Genomic DNA, 16,474 nt, shown 5'->3' on the forward strand with positions numbered 1-16,474 from the left:
CCCCTCTCCTCCCCCCTCTCCTCCCCCCTCTCCTCCCCCCTCTCCTCCCCCCTCTCCTCCCCCTCTCCTCCCCCCTCTCCTCCCCCCTCTCCTCCCCCCTCTCCTCCCCCCTCTCCTCCCCCCTCTCCTCCCCCCTCTCCTCCCCCCTCTCCTCCCCCCTCTCCTCCCCCCTCTCCTCCCCCCTCTCCTCCCCCCTCTCCTCCCCCCTCTCCTCCCCCCCTCTCCTCCCCCCTCTCCTCCCCCCCCTCTCCTCCCCCCTCTCCTCCCCCCCCTCCTCCCCCCCCTCTCCTCCCCCCCCTCTCCTCCCCCCCCCCTCTCCTCCCCCCCCCTCTCATCCCCCCCCCTCTCCTCTCCCCCCCTCTCCTCTCCCCCCTCTCCTCTCCCCCTCTCCTCCCCCCCTCTCCTCCTCCCCCCTCTCCTCCCCCCTCTCCTCCCCCCTCTCCTCCCCCCTCTCCTCCCCCCTCTCCTCCCCCCTCTCCTCCCCCCCTCTCCTCCCCCCCTCTCCTCTCCCCCTCTCCTCCCCCCCTCTCCTCCCCCCCTCTCCTCCCCCCTCTCCTCCCCCCCTCTCCTCCCCCCCTCTCCTCCCCCCTCTCCTCCCCCCCTCTCCTCCTCCCCTCTCCTCCCCCCCTCTCCTCCCCCCCTCTCCTCCCCCCCTCTCCTCCCCCCCTCTCCTCCCCCCCTCTCCTCCCCCCCTCTCCTCCCCCCCTCTCCTCCCCCCCTCTCCTCCCCCCCCTCTCCTCCCCCCCCTCTCCTTCCCCCCCCCCCCCTTCCCCCCCCCCCCCCTCCTCCCCCGCCCCCCAACACCCGCAGGGCCCTCCTCTCTCCCCCAACACCCGCAGGTCCACCCTCTCTCCCCCACACCCACAGGGGGGTCTCCCCCCACACCCGCCCCCCCTCCAACACCCGCCCCCCCTCTTCTCCCCCCCCCTCTTCTCCCCCCCCTCTTCTCCCCCCCTCTTCTCCCCCCCCCCTCTTCTCCCCCCCCCCTCTTCTCCCCCCCCCTCTTCTCCCCCCCCCTCTTCTCCCCCCCCTCTTCTCCCCTCCCATATTCTCCCCTCCCATATTCTCCCCTCCCATATTCTCCCCCCCCCTCTTCTCCCCCCCCCTCTTCTCCCCCCCCCTCTTCTCCCCTCCCATATTCTCCCCCCCCCTCTTCTCCCCCCCCCCCTCTTCTCCCCCCCCCCCCCCAAAAACACCCGGCCCCTCCCCCCCCAACACCCGCCCCCCCCCCCCCTCGGCAGTGTCAATTTCAGCGGCCGGCTGATTGTTTCAGTGAGAGAGCAGCTTCCCTCTCCGAATCAAAGTGAGCCGGCCGCTGAAATTGACACTGCCGGCTGCTCTCTCCCTCCAATCCAAGTTTTAATGTTTCTGATTGGAGGGAGAGAGCAGCCGGCAGTGTCAATTTCAGCGGCCGGCTCACTTTGATCCAGAGAGGGAAGCTGCTCTCTCACTGAAACAATCAGCCGGCCGCTGAAATTGACACAACTGACAGTTGGGGTCCATAAGCCCCCCCGCGGTATTGCGGAGTGCGGTATAACGGGGGACTACTGTAGCTGCAGAAAACAGGATTGATCCTTAACTGTACTGTTCCCTATTACTATTAATTTGAAACTCTCCAAACTTGAATATTCCCAAGGACAATGGTGCCATGGTCAGTGTTCTCATGTTTGCTGGAGAGTCTGATGTCATCCGTACAGGCTGCAAGATAAGTGCAAGGGCTGAGGAACTTCCAGTGGGACCTTTTGGATCTCTATATCTCATAGCCACACCCTCCTGTCCATGACCATGGACCAAATCTGAAGTACATAACCTAAGGGGTCTGACTGCTTCTTGGGATAAAGTGTCCAGGTAACTTTCTCCCTCCCTGATGCATTGTTGTGTCCAAAGCTCAAGACTCCACCTCGTCAACTCTTAAGTTCCTAAAGCTACAGATACCTATTGTAAGTTGTTCTGGACCACACTGGTACCCACCAGCACTCAGACTCTTACAGCTACAATACATCTCCTGTCCTGCCATTTCTGTTGTATTTTGTTTAACTAATTAGGGCTTCATCTTTAGAAATGGTGGTACGGCAGCACAGTGGTTAGCACCGTTGCTTCACAGCGCCAGGGTCCCAGGTTCAATTCCCACTTTGGTCACTGTCTGTGTGGAGTCTGCACATTCTCCCCCTGTCTGCGTCGGTTTCCGCCAGATGCTCTGGTTTCCTCCCACAAGTCCCGAAAGACGTGTTTGTTAGGTGAATTGGATATTCTGAATTCTCCCTCTTGTGTACCCGAACAGGCACCAGAGTGTGACGACTAGGGGCTTTTCACAGTAACTTTGTTGCAGCGTTAATGTAAGCTGATGTGACACTAATAAATATTGTTATTATTAAATATCACTCAATTAATTATTGATAGTTATATTAATCAGTTTAGTTTTTCAAATTTGCTGATGACACACCGTAGCGGGTCGGATTTCAAACAATGACGAGACAGAGTATAGGAATGCGATAGAGAATCTGGTGCGACAACAATAATCTCTCCCTCAGTGTCAACAAAACGAAGGAGATTGTCATCAACTTCAGGAAGCGTAGTGGAGTACATGCCAGTCTACATCAATGGGAACGAATTAGAAAGGGTCGAGAGCTTCAGGTGTACAGGTCACCAACAGCCTGTCCTGGTCTCTCTTGCTCTCTCTTGCTCTCTCTTGCTCTCTCTTGCTCTCTCTTGCTCTCTCTTGCTCTCTCTTGCTCTCTCTTGCTCTCTCTGCTCTCTCTCGCTCTCTCTCGCTCTCTCTCGCTCTCTCTCGCTCTCTCTCGCTCTCTCTCGCTCTCTCTCGCTCTCTCTCGCTCTCTCTCGCTCCTCTCTCGCTCTCTCTCGCTCTCTCTCGCTCTCTCTCGCTCTCTCTCGCTCTCTCTCGCTCTCTCTCGCTCTCTCTCGCTCTCTCTCGCTCTCTCTCGCTCTCTCTCGCTCTCTCTCGCTCTCTCTCGCTCTCTCTCGCTCTCTCGCTCTCTCTCGCTCTCTCTCTCGCTCTCTCTCTCGCTCTCTCTCTCGCTCTCTCTCTCGCTCTCTCTCTCGCTCCTCTCTCTCTCGCTCTCTCTCTCGCTCTCTCTCTCGCTCTCTCTCTCGCTCTCTCTCTCGCTCTCTCTCTCGCTCTCTCTCTCGCTCTCTCTCTCGCGCTCTCTCTCGCGCTCTCTCTCGCGCTCTCTCTCGCTCTCTCTCGCTCTCTCTCGCTCTCTCTCGCTCTCTCTCGCTCTCTCTCGCTCTCTCTCGCTCTCTCTCGCTCTCTCTCGCTCTCTCTCGCTCTCTCTCGCTCTCTCTCGCTCTCTCTCGCTCTCTCTCGCTCTCTCTCGCTCTCTCTCGCTCTCTCTCGCTCTCTCTCGCTCTCTCTCGCTCTCTCTCGCTCTCTCTCGCTCTCTCTCGCTCTCTCTCGCTCTCTCTCGCTCTCTCTCGCTCTCTCTCGCTCTCTCTCGCTCTCTCTCGCTCTCTCTCGCTCTCTCTCTTTCTCTCTCTTTCTCTCTCTTTCTCTCTCTTTCTCTCTCCCTCTTTCTCTCTCCCTCTCCCTCTCTCCCCCCCCCCCCCCCCACCCCCTTGCTGACACTATAGTTAAGAAAGCCCATCAACAACTCTACTTTCTCAGAACACTAAGGAAATTTGGCATGTCAGCTACGACCCTCACTAACGTCTACAGATGCACCATAGAAAGCATTCTTTCTGGTTGTATCAGAGCTTGGTATTGAGCCTGCTCTACCCAAGACCGCAGGAAACTACAAAAGGTTGTGATGTAGCCCAGTCCATCATGCAAACCAGCCTCCCATCTTTGACTCTATAATTCCCGCTGCCTCAGAAAGAGAGCCAGCATAATTAAGGACCCCAAGCACCCCGGGCATACTCTCTTCCACCTCCTTCCGTCAGGAAAAAGATACTAGAGTTTGAGGTCACGTACCAACCGACTCAAGAACAGCTACTTCCCTACTGCCGTTAGACTTTTGAATGGACCGTCCTCATATCGACGGGTAGCACGGTAGCATTGTGGATAGCACAATCGCTTCACAGCTCCAGGGTCCCAGGTTCGATTCCGGCTTGGGTCACTGTCTGTGCGGAGTCTGCACATCCTCCCCGTGTGTGCGTGGGTTTCCTCCGGGTACTCCGGTTTCCTCCCACAGTCCAAAGATGTGCAGGTTAGGTGGATTGGCCATGCTAAATTGCCCTTAGTGTCCAAAATTGTCCTTAGTGTTGGGTGGGGTTATGGGGATAGGGTGGAGGTGTTGACCTTGGGTGGGATGCTCTTTCCAAGAGCCGGTGTAGACTCGATGGGCCGAATGGCCTCCTTCTGCACTGTAAATTCTATGTAAAAAAAAGAAATATTAAGTTGATCTTTTCTCTACACCTTGCTGTAACTGTAATATTATATTCTGCAGTCTCTCCTTCCCTATGTATGGTATGCATTGTTTGTACAGCATGCAAGAAACAATACTTTTCACTGTATACTAATACACCTGACAATAATAAATCAAATCAAAAAGATAAGCTATAAATTTAACACAGTATATTTATCTTCCCAGTGCAGTTTGTTACAGCTCTAGTTAAGGAAAGGAAAATCAGAAACTCACCAACAAATCAGCTACCTACTCACCTAATTAATGCTTCAAGAGGTCAGCTCTCGGGGCTGTTCCCCGTCTCGGACTGCTCTCTATTTTGTGAAAGACCAGAACAGTACTGCTGTTATGGTGGTACAGTGGGTGAGCTGGTGTCACAGTGGTTCGCACTCCTGCCTCAGCACCAACGACCCTGGATCGAATCAGACCTTGGTTGACTGTGTGGAGTTTGCATGTTCTCCCCATGTCTGTGTGGGTTTCCTCCCATAGTGCAAAGAGGTGCAGGTTCGGTGGATTGGCCATACGAAATTGTCCCTTAGTGTCCAAAGGTTAGGTAGGGTGAGGGGGATAGGGCAGGGGAGCAAATCTAGGCGGGGTGCTCTTTCAGAGGCCCGGTTATGACTTGATGAGCCGAATAGCCGCCTCCTGCACTATAATGACTCTATGATCTCCTTTTTCTACCGCCATTGTTGTCTTTTATTATTGCAGCTAGTCCACCTTCTCTACGCTTCCTAAATGTGTTATGTCTGGTCGCATTTAGTTGCTGAACCTGTTTTCCACGTGGCCATGCTTAGTAAATCGTACTATAACCAAATCCTAGCTACAAATCGTCTCTAGTTCATCTACTTTGTTGTAGGTGTTATGCATGCTGTATCCTTGTAAATTGTTTTTAATTCTCCATGTTTTAGTTATTTTCCTTTTCCCTCTGACTTTATCTAATCTCTGGCCATTTGTGTTTTTTTGTCCTTCATCGTGTCTGTCGTTCTTTTATGGTTTGGTTTCTGTCATTCCAGCAGCCTTATTTACAGTCCCTGTTATTCTATCAGCAAGGACCTTGATTCCCACCTTGTTTGTTACAGCCCAGCACTGGTACCCCTCTTTCCAAGCCATCCCTTCAGCTGTATGGTCAGTGTTTGACCCTATGCCAAGCTGTAGGCCGTAATATCAACCCATGAGGTTCTTTTATTCAATTTATCTCTTTAATTCTGGAACTCCCTTACCTTTCCCCTAACTGTTCATATGTTGTTTGTTCTGAAATGGAGCACAACAGCTGGATCCTCCTTCTCCAGATTTTGCTTTAGTTATTAGGATCCCGAATGTAATAAGTAAATTAATCAGTAATTCCTCTTTTTTGTGTCGGAGTGACTCTGAACTGGTGTGCCTCAAGGTGCAGACATTCCTTGTAGACGTGGGAGTCTTGTCCATAAAATTCCCACATGCTCCAATCCTTACACTGCCTACACTTCAATTTCTTTATTGATAAATCCATTTTTTGTTGGTTACCTTTAGTATGTTTATTGATCTAATTGTCTACATGAGCTCGAGATTTATTAAATAGGTGAATCTTGCTTGATAAGTAAATTAGTAATTAGTTACTGATTACTTCAGTAATTAAATTCTAGTTTGAAATAAAGATGTTAATTACTTGGTTATTTTTCCTTTTGACTTGCAGTTACTTGCACTTAACTTTATGAAGTCAAACTTAACTCTAAATACTCGAGATATTTAGATGATTAGATATTTATTTAATTTTGTTGAGATCAGCTGGACCCCCCCTCTTGAGTTGAGTATGTCACTTTTTAGTTTCCACCAGTTATTTACTGCCCCTTGGTTTAAAGCACTTGGCACCTTCTTACCTCCAAATTCACAACCCAAATTCTTTGGCCACACTTTGATTAGCAAGCCGCTTCATTTATTGAATTCTCCCTACTCTGCACCTCTCAGCTTATGCGTGGAATAGTTTCTATAAATTTTTCTTCAGTTATGATAAATGTTTGGGATTATTCATTCCATTTTTCCTATGAAAGATAAGGTGATTATGGTTCAACTACTTACTAATGTAATGCAGTTGCAGCCCAGGCATCATCTTTTAATATTGCTGTGAAAACCTACGTGCGAGTTTTGTTGAAAGCATATTGCCAAAATTTGGTATTACTGAAGCAGTCGACCTGACTGCTTTAAGTGTTATGTCTAATAATTGGGCTATAGGGCAAATATCACCCCATATGCCTGCAAATTCTAAGCAGTGTTGCATGCCTGCATTGCTCTGAAAGTAGAATTTAAATACCGCAAGTATAATTTCAACTTAGTTGATCTATTTTAACATTTTACCTTGCTAGTATTGAAGTCTACCTTAATCTTGCTCCGAGATAAAAATTGACATGTATGCAAAGTAGTAAAAAAAAATGTTTTGTTTTTAGCCCGCTTATCAGAACTTACGACAGCGAGTGGATAACTTTGTGTCGAACCACCTTGCAAGTCACACGTGGAGCCCTCATCTCAACAAGAATCAGCTAAGGAACAGTCTTCGACAAATGGTCCTACAGTAGGTTTCAGAAAACGGAAAATTATGTTCATTCCAATGTTAAGAATGAATATTGTATAAGATTTTGATTTGTTCAACAAAATTCTGTTGAAATGTTCTTGTGGAAATGTTACTTTCAGGAACTTGGTGATGAGCTGTTGAAACACTTCAGAAGAAAGTCACTCCAAAGTCAGTTCTCACTGTGACTTTTGTGTTGGGCAGAAAGGCTTCAACTATGGCTTTGTTTAATTGGATATCAATCGGTTGTACTTAGGGGACATTCATTATTAGAATGCACTTTTATCCCCCATTAATTTAAACTTTACACACAAAACAATTGTCTGTGTAGTACTTTTAATGTAATTAAATATTCCCAGCTGCTGCTTGTAGCGTAATAGATTTTGACCTTGAGCAGAAAATAATAGTCTGACTTGTTAATACCATACAACAGAACTGTTAAATTATTATTAATTTTCATTGTCACAAATAGGCTTACATTAACATTGCAATGAAGTTACTGTGAAAAGCCCCCAGTCGCCACATTCCGGCACCTGTTTGGGTACACAGAGGGAGAATTCAGAATGTCCAGATTACCTAACAACATGTCTTTCGGGACATGTGGCAGGAAGCTGGAGCAGCCGGAGGAAGCCCACGCAGATACAGGGAGAACATGCAGACTCCACACAGACAGTGATCCAAGCCTGGAATCGAACCTGGGACCCTGGTGCTGTGAAGCAACAATGCTAACCACTGTGCTATGGTGCCACCCAAGGCATGCCATCTTTCAAACGTGATGTTAAACTGAGGCGTATAAGTAGAGTTAATATAGTACAGTATATGCACTACTCAAAAAAAAATAAATGTGTCCCTGTTTTTTTTCAGTGAATATTCCTTCCTGACTCTGTTACCGAATGTTTATTTTTGCCCTTTTGCTGTTTGTTGGACTTCGTACAGAAATTGGGTGCTTAACAATGCTGGACTTCAAACTAAATTAATTTATCGTGAGAACACATTGGCACATCCTGAGGATATAATAATCTGTCACATTCATGCATTCCTTTCTATAGAGGTACGGGAGGTTGCAAAATATGGCTTTTGAGAGGCTTTTAAGATGGGAGGCAAGAAACGAGATGGAGAAGTTTAAGGAGACCTTTTTGAAAATGGTAGAAGCTATGCCAGTGAGCCGTGTGGAGGTTAGAACTGGTTTGTTACAGCACAGCACTGGTACCACTCTTTCCAAGCCATCCCTTCAGCTGTATGGTCAGTGGTTGACCCTGTGCCAAGCTGTAGGCCGTAATATCAACCCATGAGGTTCTTTTATTCAATTTATCTCTTTCATTCTGGAACTCCCTTACCTTTCCCCTAACTGTTAGAACTGGAGGGCTACACAATTCCAGTTGCAGCGATAAGGTGAAATGAAATGAAAATCGCTTATTGTCACAAGTAGGCGTCAAATGAAGTTACTGTGAAAAGCCCCGAGTGAGTTCATAAGAGAGATTTGTAATTAAGTATTTTAAATTGATGCATCAAGATTCGGAAGCAATGTAGGTTAGGGGACGGCGTGATGTATGAACAAAAATAACAACAAGGTAGGATTTGTATGAGGGACTTTGAGTGTTAGATTTCATTTTTGCAGGCAAGTATTAAATTTTATTTTAATCCTTTGAACACTGTTTTTCTATATAAGCGACTATAATTTAGGATGTGCGTGTTTGAAGTCCTACATTTATAACTTATTACTGTCCAGGTCATGCTTCACCAATGCTGAGGTATGCCTTATGTAGCATTATTACTAATCTTCACAGAACTGGAGGAGGAACAGAAACATAATAAATCTGAAGTTACTGACGCCATTTATCTAAACATTTTAACATTATTTTGAAAATGATTCCAAGGATAGCCGTAATTCATCCCAGCTCACAGTAATTTAAAAATTTTTGATGTGCTTTCCTTGTTTTGCCTTTCGTCTTAACTCTAGCACTGTGGCTTCAAAGCACCAGGGTCCCAGGTTCGCTTCCCCACTGGGTCACTGTCTGTGCGGAGTCTGCATATTCTCCCCGTGTCTGCGTGGGTTTGCTCCGGTTTCCTCCCACAGTCCAAAGATGTGCGGGTTAGGTGGATTGGCCATGCTAAATTGCCCTTGGTGTTCAAAAAGGTTAGGAGGGGTTACGGGGATACGGTGGAAGTGAAGGCTTAAGTGGGTCGGTGCAGACTCGATGGGCCGAATGGCCTCCTTCTGCACTGTATGTTCTATGTACATCCTTTACCTTTGCTTGTGGCTGCTGCACGTCTGGTGCAGATCTCCAAAATCTGACCACTTCATCTCCCTTGCCATTCATGTTCCCATTTCTATTTAATCCTTTACCTTTCACCATTTACCCATGGGACCATTTCTTCTTGCAGGAAGAGTTTTTATCAAAAGAACCCTAACTAAACTCCGAGCTCACAATTCTATGATTATGACTGAGTTGCATAATAACTTCACTTCCACTGCATTTCAAACAATTGACCATGACACCTCTTCCAAAATATCTCCACTTCACAGGTTCTCCCATGCAAATTATTTGAAGTTTAGGCATCCGTTTTTAATAACCTTTATTAGTATTACAAGTAGGCTTACATTAACACTGCAATGAAGTTACTATGAAAATCCCCGAGTCTCCACACTCCAGCACCTGTTGTTTTCAAATACATATCTTCGCAAAAGCGGATATTTTTGCAGACATTGTAGTTGAGGAGGTAGAGTGTAAAATAGTGGATGTGATAAACCTAGTGAGAGAAAATATTAAGTGGCTTAGCATCTTTGAACTTACTACTTGAAAGGGTATTAAAGCCAGTAATTCACTTTGCATTTAAGAAAACTCTTGGATAATACTGCGTGTTGCGACCTCCAGGACTACTAATCAAGAGCTGGAATGTGGGATTGTATAGTTCTTTGGACTGAATGACGGCCTGTGCTGTAAACTTTTAATTGTTTCCACTAAAATTATACTCCACTCTTTGACTCTGTGTCTCTCTGACACTCTCAACACCATTCAACATCTTTAAAGTTTCTGCTATCAGAAAAATAATTGAGATCTAGTCTTGGGTGAGCTATAACTTTACCGTTCAACATTTGGAACGCTGAAACCATTGTCTGCGGCTTCCTCTCTACATCTGTTTTCTCGTCATTCTCAATCAAAAATGCACCTTTTTCTGTTCAGGGCAAGACTTCTGGTCCTACTATTCTAACTATCTTGAAGATTGTGTACCTCTGCCCTGCCCCAACTCCTATCATTGTCCTTCACAGCTGTCATCCTTGCAGTTGCCTTTGTTGCATCCACACTCGACCATGCCATGTATTCCTCCATTTTATACAAACTCCCAGTATATGCAAAGGTTTGCTGCACATATCCTCCCAGCAACATTATGCATGCCCATCATTTGTTTTCAGTGATGTACATTGGTTTTCTGTCCCGACATTAAATTTTAATGCAAATGCAAAATACACAGATGCTGGAAATCTGAAATAAAAATAGAAAATGCTGGAAATACTCAGCAGGCCTGGCAACTTCTGTGATGACCTTTTTTTGTATGAACTCTGATGAAAGGTCACAGACCTGAAAACATTTCTCTCCCCATAGCTACTGACTTTTTATTACATTGAACTTTAATTTGTTCTTGGCATTTCCAGGGGAGATGGTGGCATAGTCAGAGGATGACTAATCCAGAGACAGGGTACCGATCTGGCGACCTGGGTTCGAATCCACCATGGCAGATGGTGAAATTTGAATTCAATAAAAATCTGGAATTAAGAGTCAAATGAAACCATGGACAGAAAACCATTGTCGATTGTCATAAAAAGCACAGCTGGTTTACTTGTGTTCTTTAGGGAAAGAAACGTGCCATCCATAACTAGTCTGGCCTACATGTGTCTCCAGATCCACAGTGCTGTGGTTGACCTTGAAATAGCCAAGCAAACCACTCAGTTCAAGGTCAATTAGGGATGGACAACAAATGCTGGCCCAGCCAGTGATGACCATATCCTGTGAATGAATAAATAATTTGTAAATCCACTTGCACCACTGTATCTCCACAATATTCTCCAGTTACATTTCCATGAATATCTGGTCCTCTGTCTTTGGCTAAATTAACTTTGAGAAGGATGGAGTCCCATTCCATCAGACTTTATTTGAGAATATTAAAGAATTAAATTAACAATGTTTTTAGTTTTTCATTTGCCACTTTCAGCTCTCTCTTAATCCTGGCTTTCTTTTTCTCCTTATTTTGCTTTGTGTCCATAATTTGATATTAACTATTACAACCTACACTTTCTAGGTGACAAAGCCCTCAGGCACCCTCCCTAAACCTCTAGCTTCTCCATTTCTTATTCTTTTTTGTTATGCTCCTTAAATCTCTGGCTTTACATGTCCTAACTGTGAAAATGCAGTATGGCTTTATGTTAAAGGCATTGTAGAAATACCTTTTGCCATAATATTGCTCTTGATTGTTTGTAGTTAAAATTTCACATTGCAACCCAGGAACAATAGTAATCAATCGCAAACCATGACATGGATTGCTGGTGTCGTGCATGTCTGGTGAAGCCTGATGTAGGTATTTTTGTTTCCTATTTAGGAAATATAGATTGAAAAAAGTATTGCCAATGTATTAAAAGTAAAAGTGTGAGGATAGCGGACTTTAATACAATATATAACAAATACTGTAGGCAATTACCGTTGTTGTATTTGCAGATCAGGTATGTTGGAGGTCGGTGTTGACAGGATAATTTCTCAAGTTGTGGACCCAAAAATCAATCACATATTCCGGCCTCAGGTTGAGAAAGCTGTTCATGAATTTCTTGCAACTTTGGATCGCAAAGAAGAGCCTGCTGCTGTGAGTTTTGTACCAAACTCTGAGAAATCAGAGCCAACAACTCCAGGTACTACCTGAAATATGGACCTGATTGGTTCTCTTTGTACTGTTCAACGTTATATCAAATTTAATCTATTTAATTAACAGGCACTTTCTGTACTGTGATTTTAGCAGGGCTTGCCTGGTTCGAATGCTGCCGTCTGTCACTTTGATGAATGTTAATTGTCTCGAGAGTTCAGATGTGTGTTTTTAGTGTGAGCTATTGCATGAAAATTAGAAATGAACTAAAAAGCTGTAAATTAGGGGGAAAAAACATATCCATATTTCTGATGTCGGAGGTGGTACCACCCATGAAGGCAAATGTAAACCAACTTTTGAGCAAAGTGTTGCCTTAGTGATTAGTCTTAGTGAGTAGTTTGTATCTTCAATAGTTTTGTTGTTTGTGTGCAAAAAATCGTGCCTTGTTTGCATTGTTTTACAAATATTGCATGGTCCAATTAAATGAATCCGGAGAATCTTTCAGAATCCTGTAAACAAGTATTCCTATTATCCTAGTGTTATTACAGACAGTGCTTCCACATTTATGTTGACAAATTGATTGACCCAGACTTTCCAGTGAAAATAATAGTGTGGCTATCAGTGCTCCCTTTTATTAAAGAGTAAATCGAACAGAAACTTCTAGTGACTGCACCTGCACAGTTAAATGCAGAAATCATAATGTTGCTGTCTTTTTAAAAATAAATTTAGAGTAGCCAATTCTTTTTCCCAATTTAGCGTGGTCAATCCATCTACCCTGCACATCGTTGGGCTGAGGGGGTGACACCCACGCAGACACGGGGAAATGTACAACAACACACAGACAGTGACCCAGAGTGTTGCTGTCTTGAATTCTTCTGCTTCTGGGTTTTCTCATTAACAGTATCTCATTTAGAGCTTCAGCATTCAAATTTATGGAAGGATGAGAAGTTGGGGTACTTCAGTGATAGGTACTCTAAACACCAGAAAAAGTTGGGATATGCCCATTGAAGTATGCAAATTTCTAATGGCATGGTAAGTCTTTCTTACTGCCAACAACATCTCCAATCTTGAAAATTAAATGTTGGAAGGGTGGAGTTTAATTCCTTCAGACTTAATTTCTGAATATTAAAAAAAAATTCTGAATATAAAAACACTTTTTAGTTTCACTTTTGTCCCTTTCAGCTCTCTCTTAATACTAACTTTCTTTATCTCTTTATTATGCTCTATGTACATAATTTGATGTTGAATTAATTATTCTAACCTATACTTTCATGCGCATTAATTTGAGTAATTGGGGACAAGTATGCCCTGAAGTGGTAGAATATGGCTTTCTAAAGTCCTGGGAGCCCCTTCCGATGTGCTCCTAATGTGGACTGCAGGTCCTCAATCCCTCTCACTGTGATACCCATGCCTCGAGGGGACAGAGGAGGTTTCTGCGCAGGTGCAGGAGACTCTCCATTTGCTGGGCTCTCTATGCCTCAGACAAGCAGAGGACAACTGCTAGTCATTGAAAGGTGAGCAGCTTGCCTCCATATCAGCTGCTTGTACAGGGGAACATAATGTAAAAGTGCCTACAAGAAAAGTACCTAAATACACCTAGCTGGCCTTGGGTATCACTGGATGACGGTGATACTTGTAATTGAATTCATTACCTTTTATTATCCTTGTGGAAATTTGCCCGGATGCAATTGTTTATGCATAATCAACAAGCAAGGATTACATAACAATAGAACAACCCATGTTTCTAAAGCAGAGCACCAACACCACAGCCAAAGAGAATTTAAAAAAAGTCTCAGGCCTTAATGCTTTTTTCCCAACAGAGGTACATTTGATAACTATGTCTTAAATTAATGATATTTCTATGTCCTCCAGACAATATTTTGTACCAGGGATCAATGGTATATTGAGCAGAATAGGGATGAGGAAAATATGGAATTTTAGGAAGTTCTCCGATCTTGGATAGTCACCAGTCCGTCGGCAGGTGCTTGGCCGTCCTTAATATCCTGCTATCTCCTCTACCAAAAAGCTCCAGGCAAAGGAGACCGCCCGCTTTTGTGGTCCAACCTGCTCCTGTACAGAGATATTTTTGCCCAGAAGCCCCTGCTGATCTGCAGTGGCGCCAATGTAGCAACTCTCATCTAAGTCGTGCATTCACAGGTCCAGTGCTAGCCAAAGAAAGGGGGTACTCAGGAGGTGGGTGATGCATTTGGCACTCCAGATTTCCAGTTGATGCATTCAAGCCAAACCAAGTCATCCCCAGCACTACTGACCACAGTACTGGAACACCATCGTCCTGTCCATATGCAGCTTTCTTTCAAACCACTGCTGTCTTGGTGTATGCACTGTGCGTGTATGGCAGATTTAGCTCCTGGGAAGACCATGTCATTGACTATGACAATGATGGAGGGGAGTGCATCGAACCACTGGAAGTTTTGGCTTATGCACGTCAATGCCTAAAGGTGTAAAATGAAATCAAGTCTGTTGCATCACAATATGATTCATGCACTAATCTCGGCATTATTGGACATTTAACAGCTGGGGTGCTGTTGAGAGGGATGTGATGGAAAGGTCAGAACTTCATGAGATCAGTGCCATGCCTTGGCCTGGTACCATGATGGGGTCCAGTGTGATCTTAAGGGGGGCATTCAAGGAAAGACGAACAGGGCTATGGGAGAGAGAAGACTAATACATACTTTGTATTAGTGTATGTATTTGCGCCTTGCCTATTGTCCCTTGGGTACATTGCCCTTGTTTACCAGATTTGCAGCCTCCTCCAAATCTTCCTCCTTGGAGAATGAAGAGGTGCATCAAAGGACGGCACGGTGGCTCAGTGGTTAGTACTGCTGTCTCACAGTTCCAGGGTCCCGGGTTCAATTTCGGCCTTGGGTAACTGTGTGGAGTTTGCACTTTCTCCCCGTGTCTGCATGGGTTTTCTCCGGTTTCCATTCCAAAGATGTGCAGGTTGGGTGAATTGGCCATGCTAAAGGTTACACGCTCTATTGCATCAGGCTTTGCAGAGCACAAAATGCCACAATTATACACGTGACCCTTGATGGGACATGTTGAAGGGATGCACCAGAAACATTTCGGTATCTTAACCTAATTTTCAGCCCCACTTTCAGAAGCCCTGTAGCTTGCTCAATGGTTGCTTGTCCCACGGCAGCTGTTGGATGATGCCAAGTCCTTGCTGGCCACATGCGTACAGTCGTGCACCTTGAGATATTCAGTGATGGCCCCAAATCCAGCAGCGATCTATTTCCTGACTGGCCAGATTGGTGTGAAATTGCACATATTGACCAGCCCTTTGGAAGCTGACATTCAGACCAGCTCGATGCAGTGAAGAGCCATGGATATGGAAGACCCTGCAGTGGATTCCTGGACTGATCCTGCAGGGTTAAAGTTTGATGGTACTGTGGTCTTCACTGCCACATGCAATAGATGCCCACCTCTTCACATTGGGCTCATATCCTCCTCCATCATAGCGCCGTCACTGGTGACACTGCTGTTCTAATGTTTGCCAGAAGCAGTGCCTCTGGCTGTAAGCCCTCGCTGGATTTCATCTTCTGAACATTTAAGACTAGTTGCATGCAGGTCTGCACCTTCCTTGTCCACACATTCTTCCATCTGCCTACCCCTCTGGGTGCCGCAGCTGTTTTTTCTATCTCAATCTCTTCATTGGAGATCATGAAACCACTGGACCACATACATAGATACATACATAGAAGATAGGAGCAGGAAGAGGCCTTTTGGCCCTTCGAGCTGCTCCGCCATTTATCACGATCATGGCTGATCATCCAACTCAATAGCCTAATCCTGCTTTCTCCCCATAGCCGTTGATCCCATTCTCCCAAAGTGCTATATCTAGCCGCCTCTTGAATATATTCAATGTTTTAGCATCAACTACTTCCTATGGTAATGAATTCCACAGCCTCAGCACTCTTTGGGTGAAGAAATGTCTCCATCTCTGTCCGAAATGGCTTGCCCTGAATCCTCAGACTGTGACCCCTGATTCTGGACACACTCATCATTGGTAACATCTTCCCTGCATCTACCCTCCCTATTAGAATTTTATAAGTCTCAATGCGATCACCCCCCCCCCCATTCTTCTGAACTCCAGCGAGAACAATCCTAACCTAGTCAATCTCTCCTCATATGACGTCCCGCTATCCCTGGAATCTTGCTCTCGAGGGAGTGCAGCGAAGGTTTACTAGTAAACCTTCGCTGCACTCCCTCGAGAGCAAGAACATCTTTCCTCAGAAAAGGAGACCAAAACTGCGCACAATATTCTAGGTGTGGCCTCACCATGAAATGAAAGGGAAAATGCTGGAAAATCTCAGCAAGTCTGGCAGCATCTGTAGGGAGAGAAAACAGCTAACATTTCGAGTCCGATGACTCTTTGTCAAAGCTAACAGACCTCTTAGACTTGCTGAGATTTTCCAGCATTTTCCCTTTCGTTTCAGATCCACAGCAACATCCACAGTAATTTGCTTTTGTCCAGCATGATTTCCCCTTCATAAATCCATGCTGACTCTGACTGATCCTGCCACTGCTTTCTAAATGTTCCACTATAAAGTCCTTGATAATGGATTCAAGAATTTTCCCCACTGCAAATGTTAGGCTTACTAGTCTATAATTCCCTGCTTCCACTACCTCCCTTTTTGAATATTGGAGTGATATGAGCTACCCTTCAATCTGCAGGGACTGTTCCAGAGTCCATAGA

At 45.5% G+C, this 16,474-nt stretch overlaps 1 protein-coding gene across 2 annotated transcripts in view; it reads left to right on the top strand.

Annotated features, from left to right (window-relative positions):
* LOC119963064 (biorientation of chromosomes in cell division protein 1-like 1) overlaps positions 1 to 16,474 on the top strand; it is a 69,457-nt gene that overhangs the window by 20,749 nt on the left and 32,234 nt on the right. For both annotated transcript variants that reach the window (XM_038791618.1, XM_038791619.1), the window contains 2 exons: positions 6,782 to 6,906; positions 11,616 to 11,803. In XM_038791618.1, the coding sequence (XP_038647546.1) occupies positions 6,782 to 6,906; positions 11,616 to 11,803 (313 nt within the window). The remainder of the gene's footprint in view (positions 1 to 6,781; positions 6,907 to 11,615; positions 11,804 to 16,474) is intronic.

The sequence above is a fragment of the Scyliorhinus canicula genome, chromosome 3, assembly GCF_902713615.1.
Source record: "Scyliorhinus canicula chromosome 3, sScyCan1.1, whole genome shotgun sequence".
Lineage (NCBI taxonomy): Eukaryota > Metazoa > Chordata > Chondrichthyes > Carcharhiniformes > Scyliorhinidae > Scyliorhinus > Scyliorhinus canicula.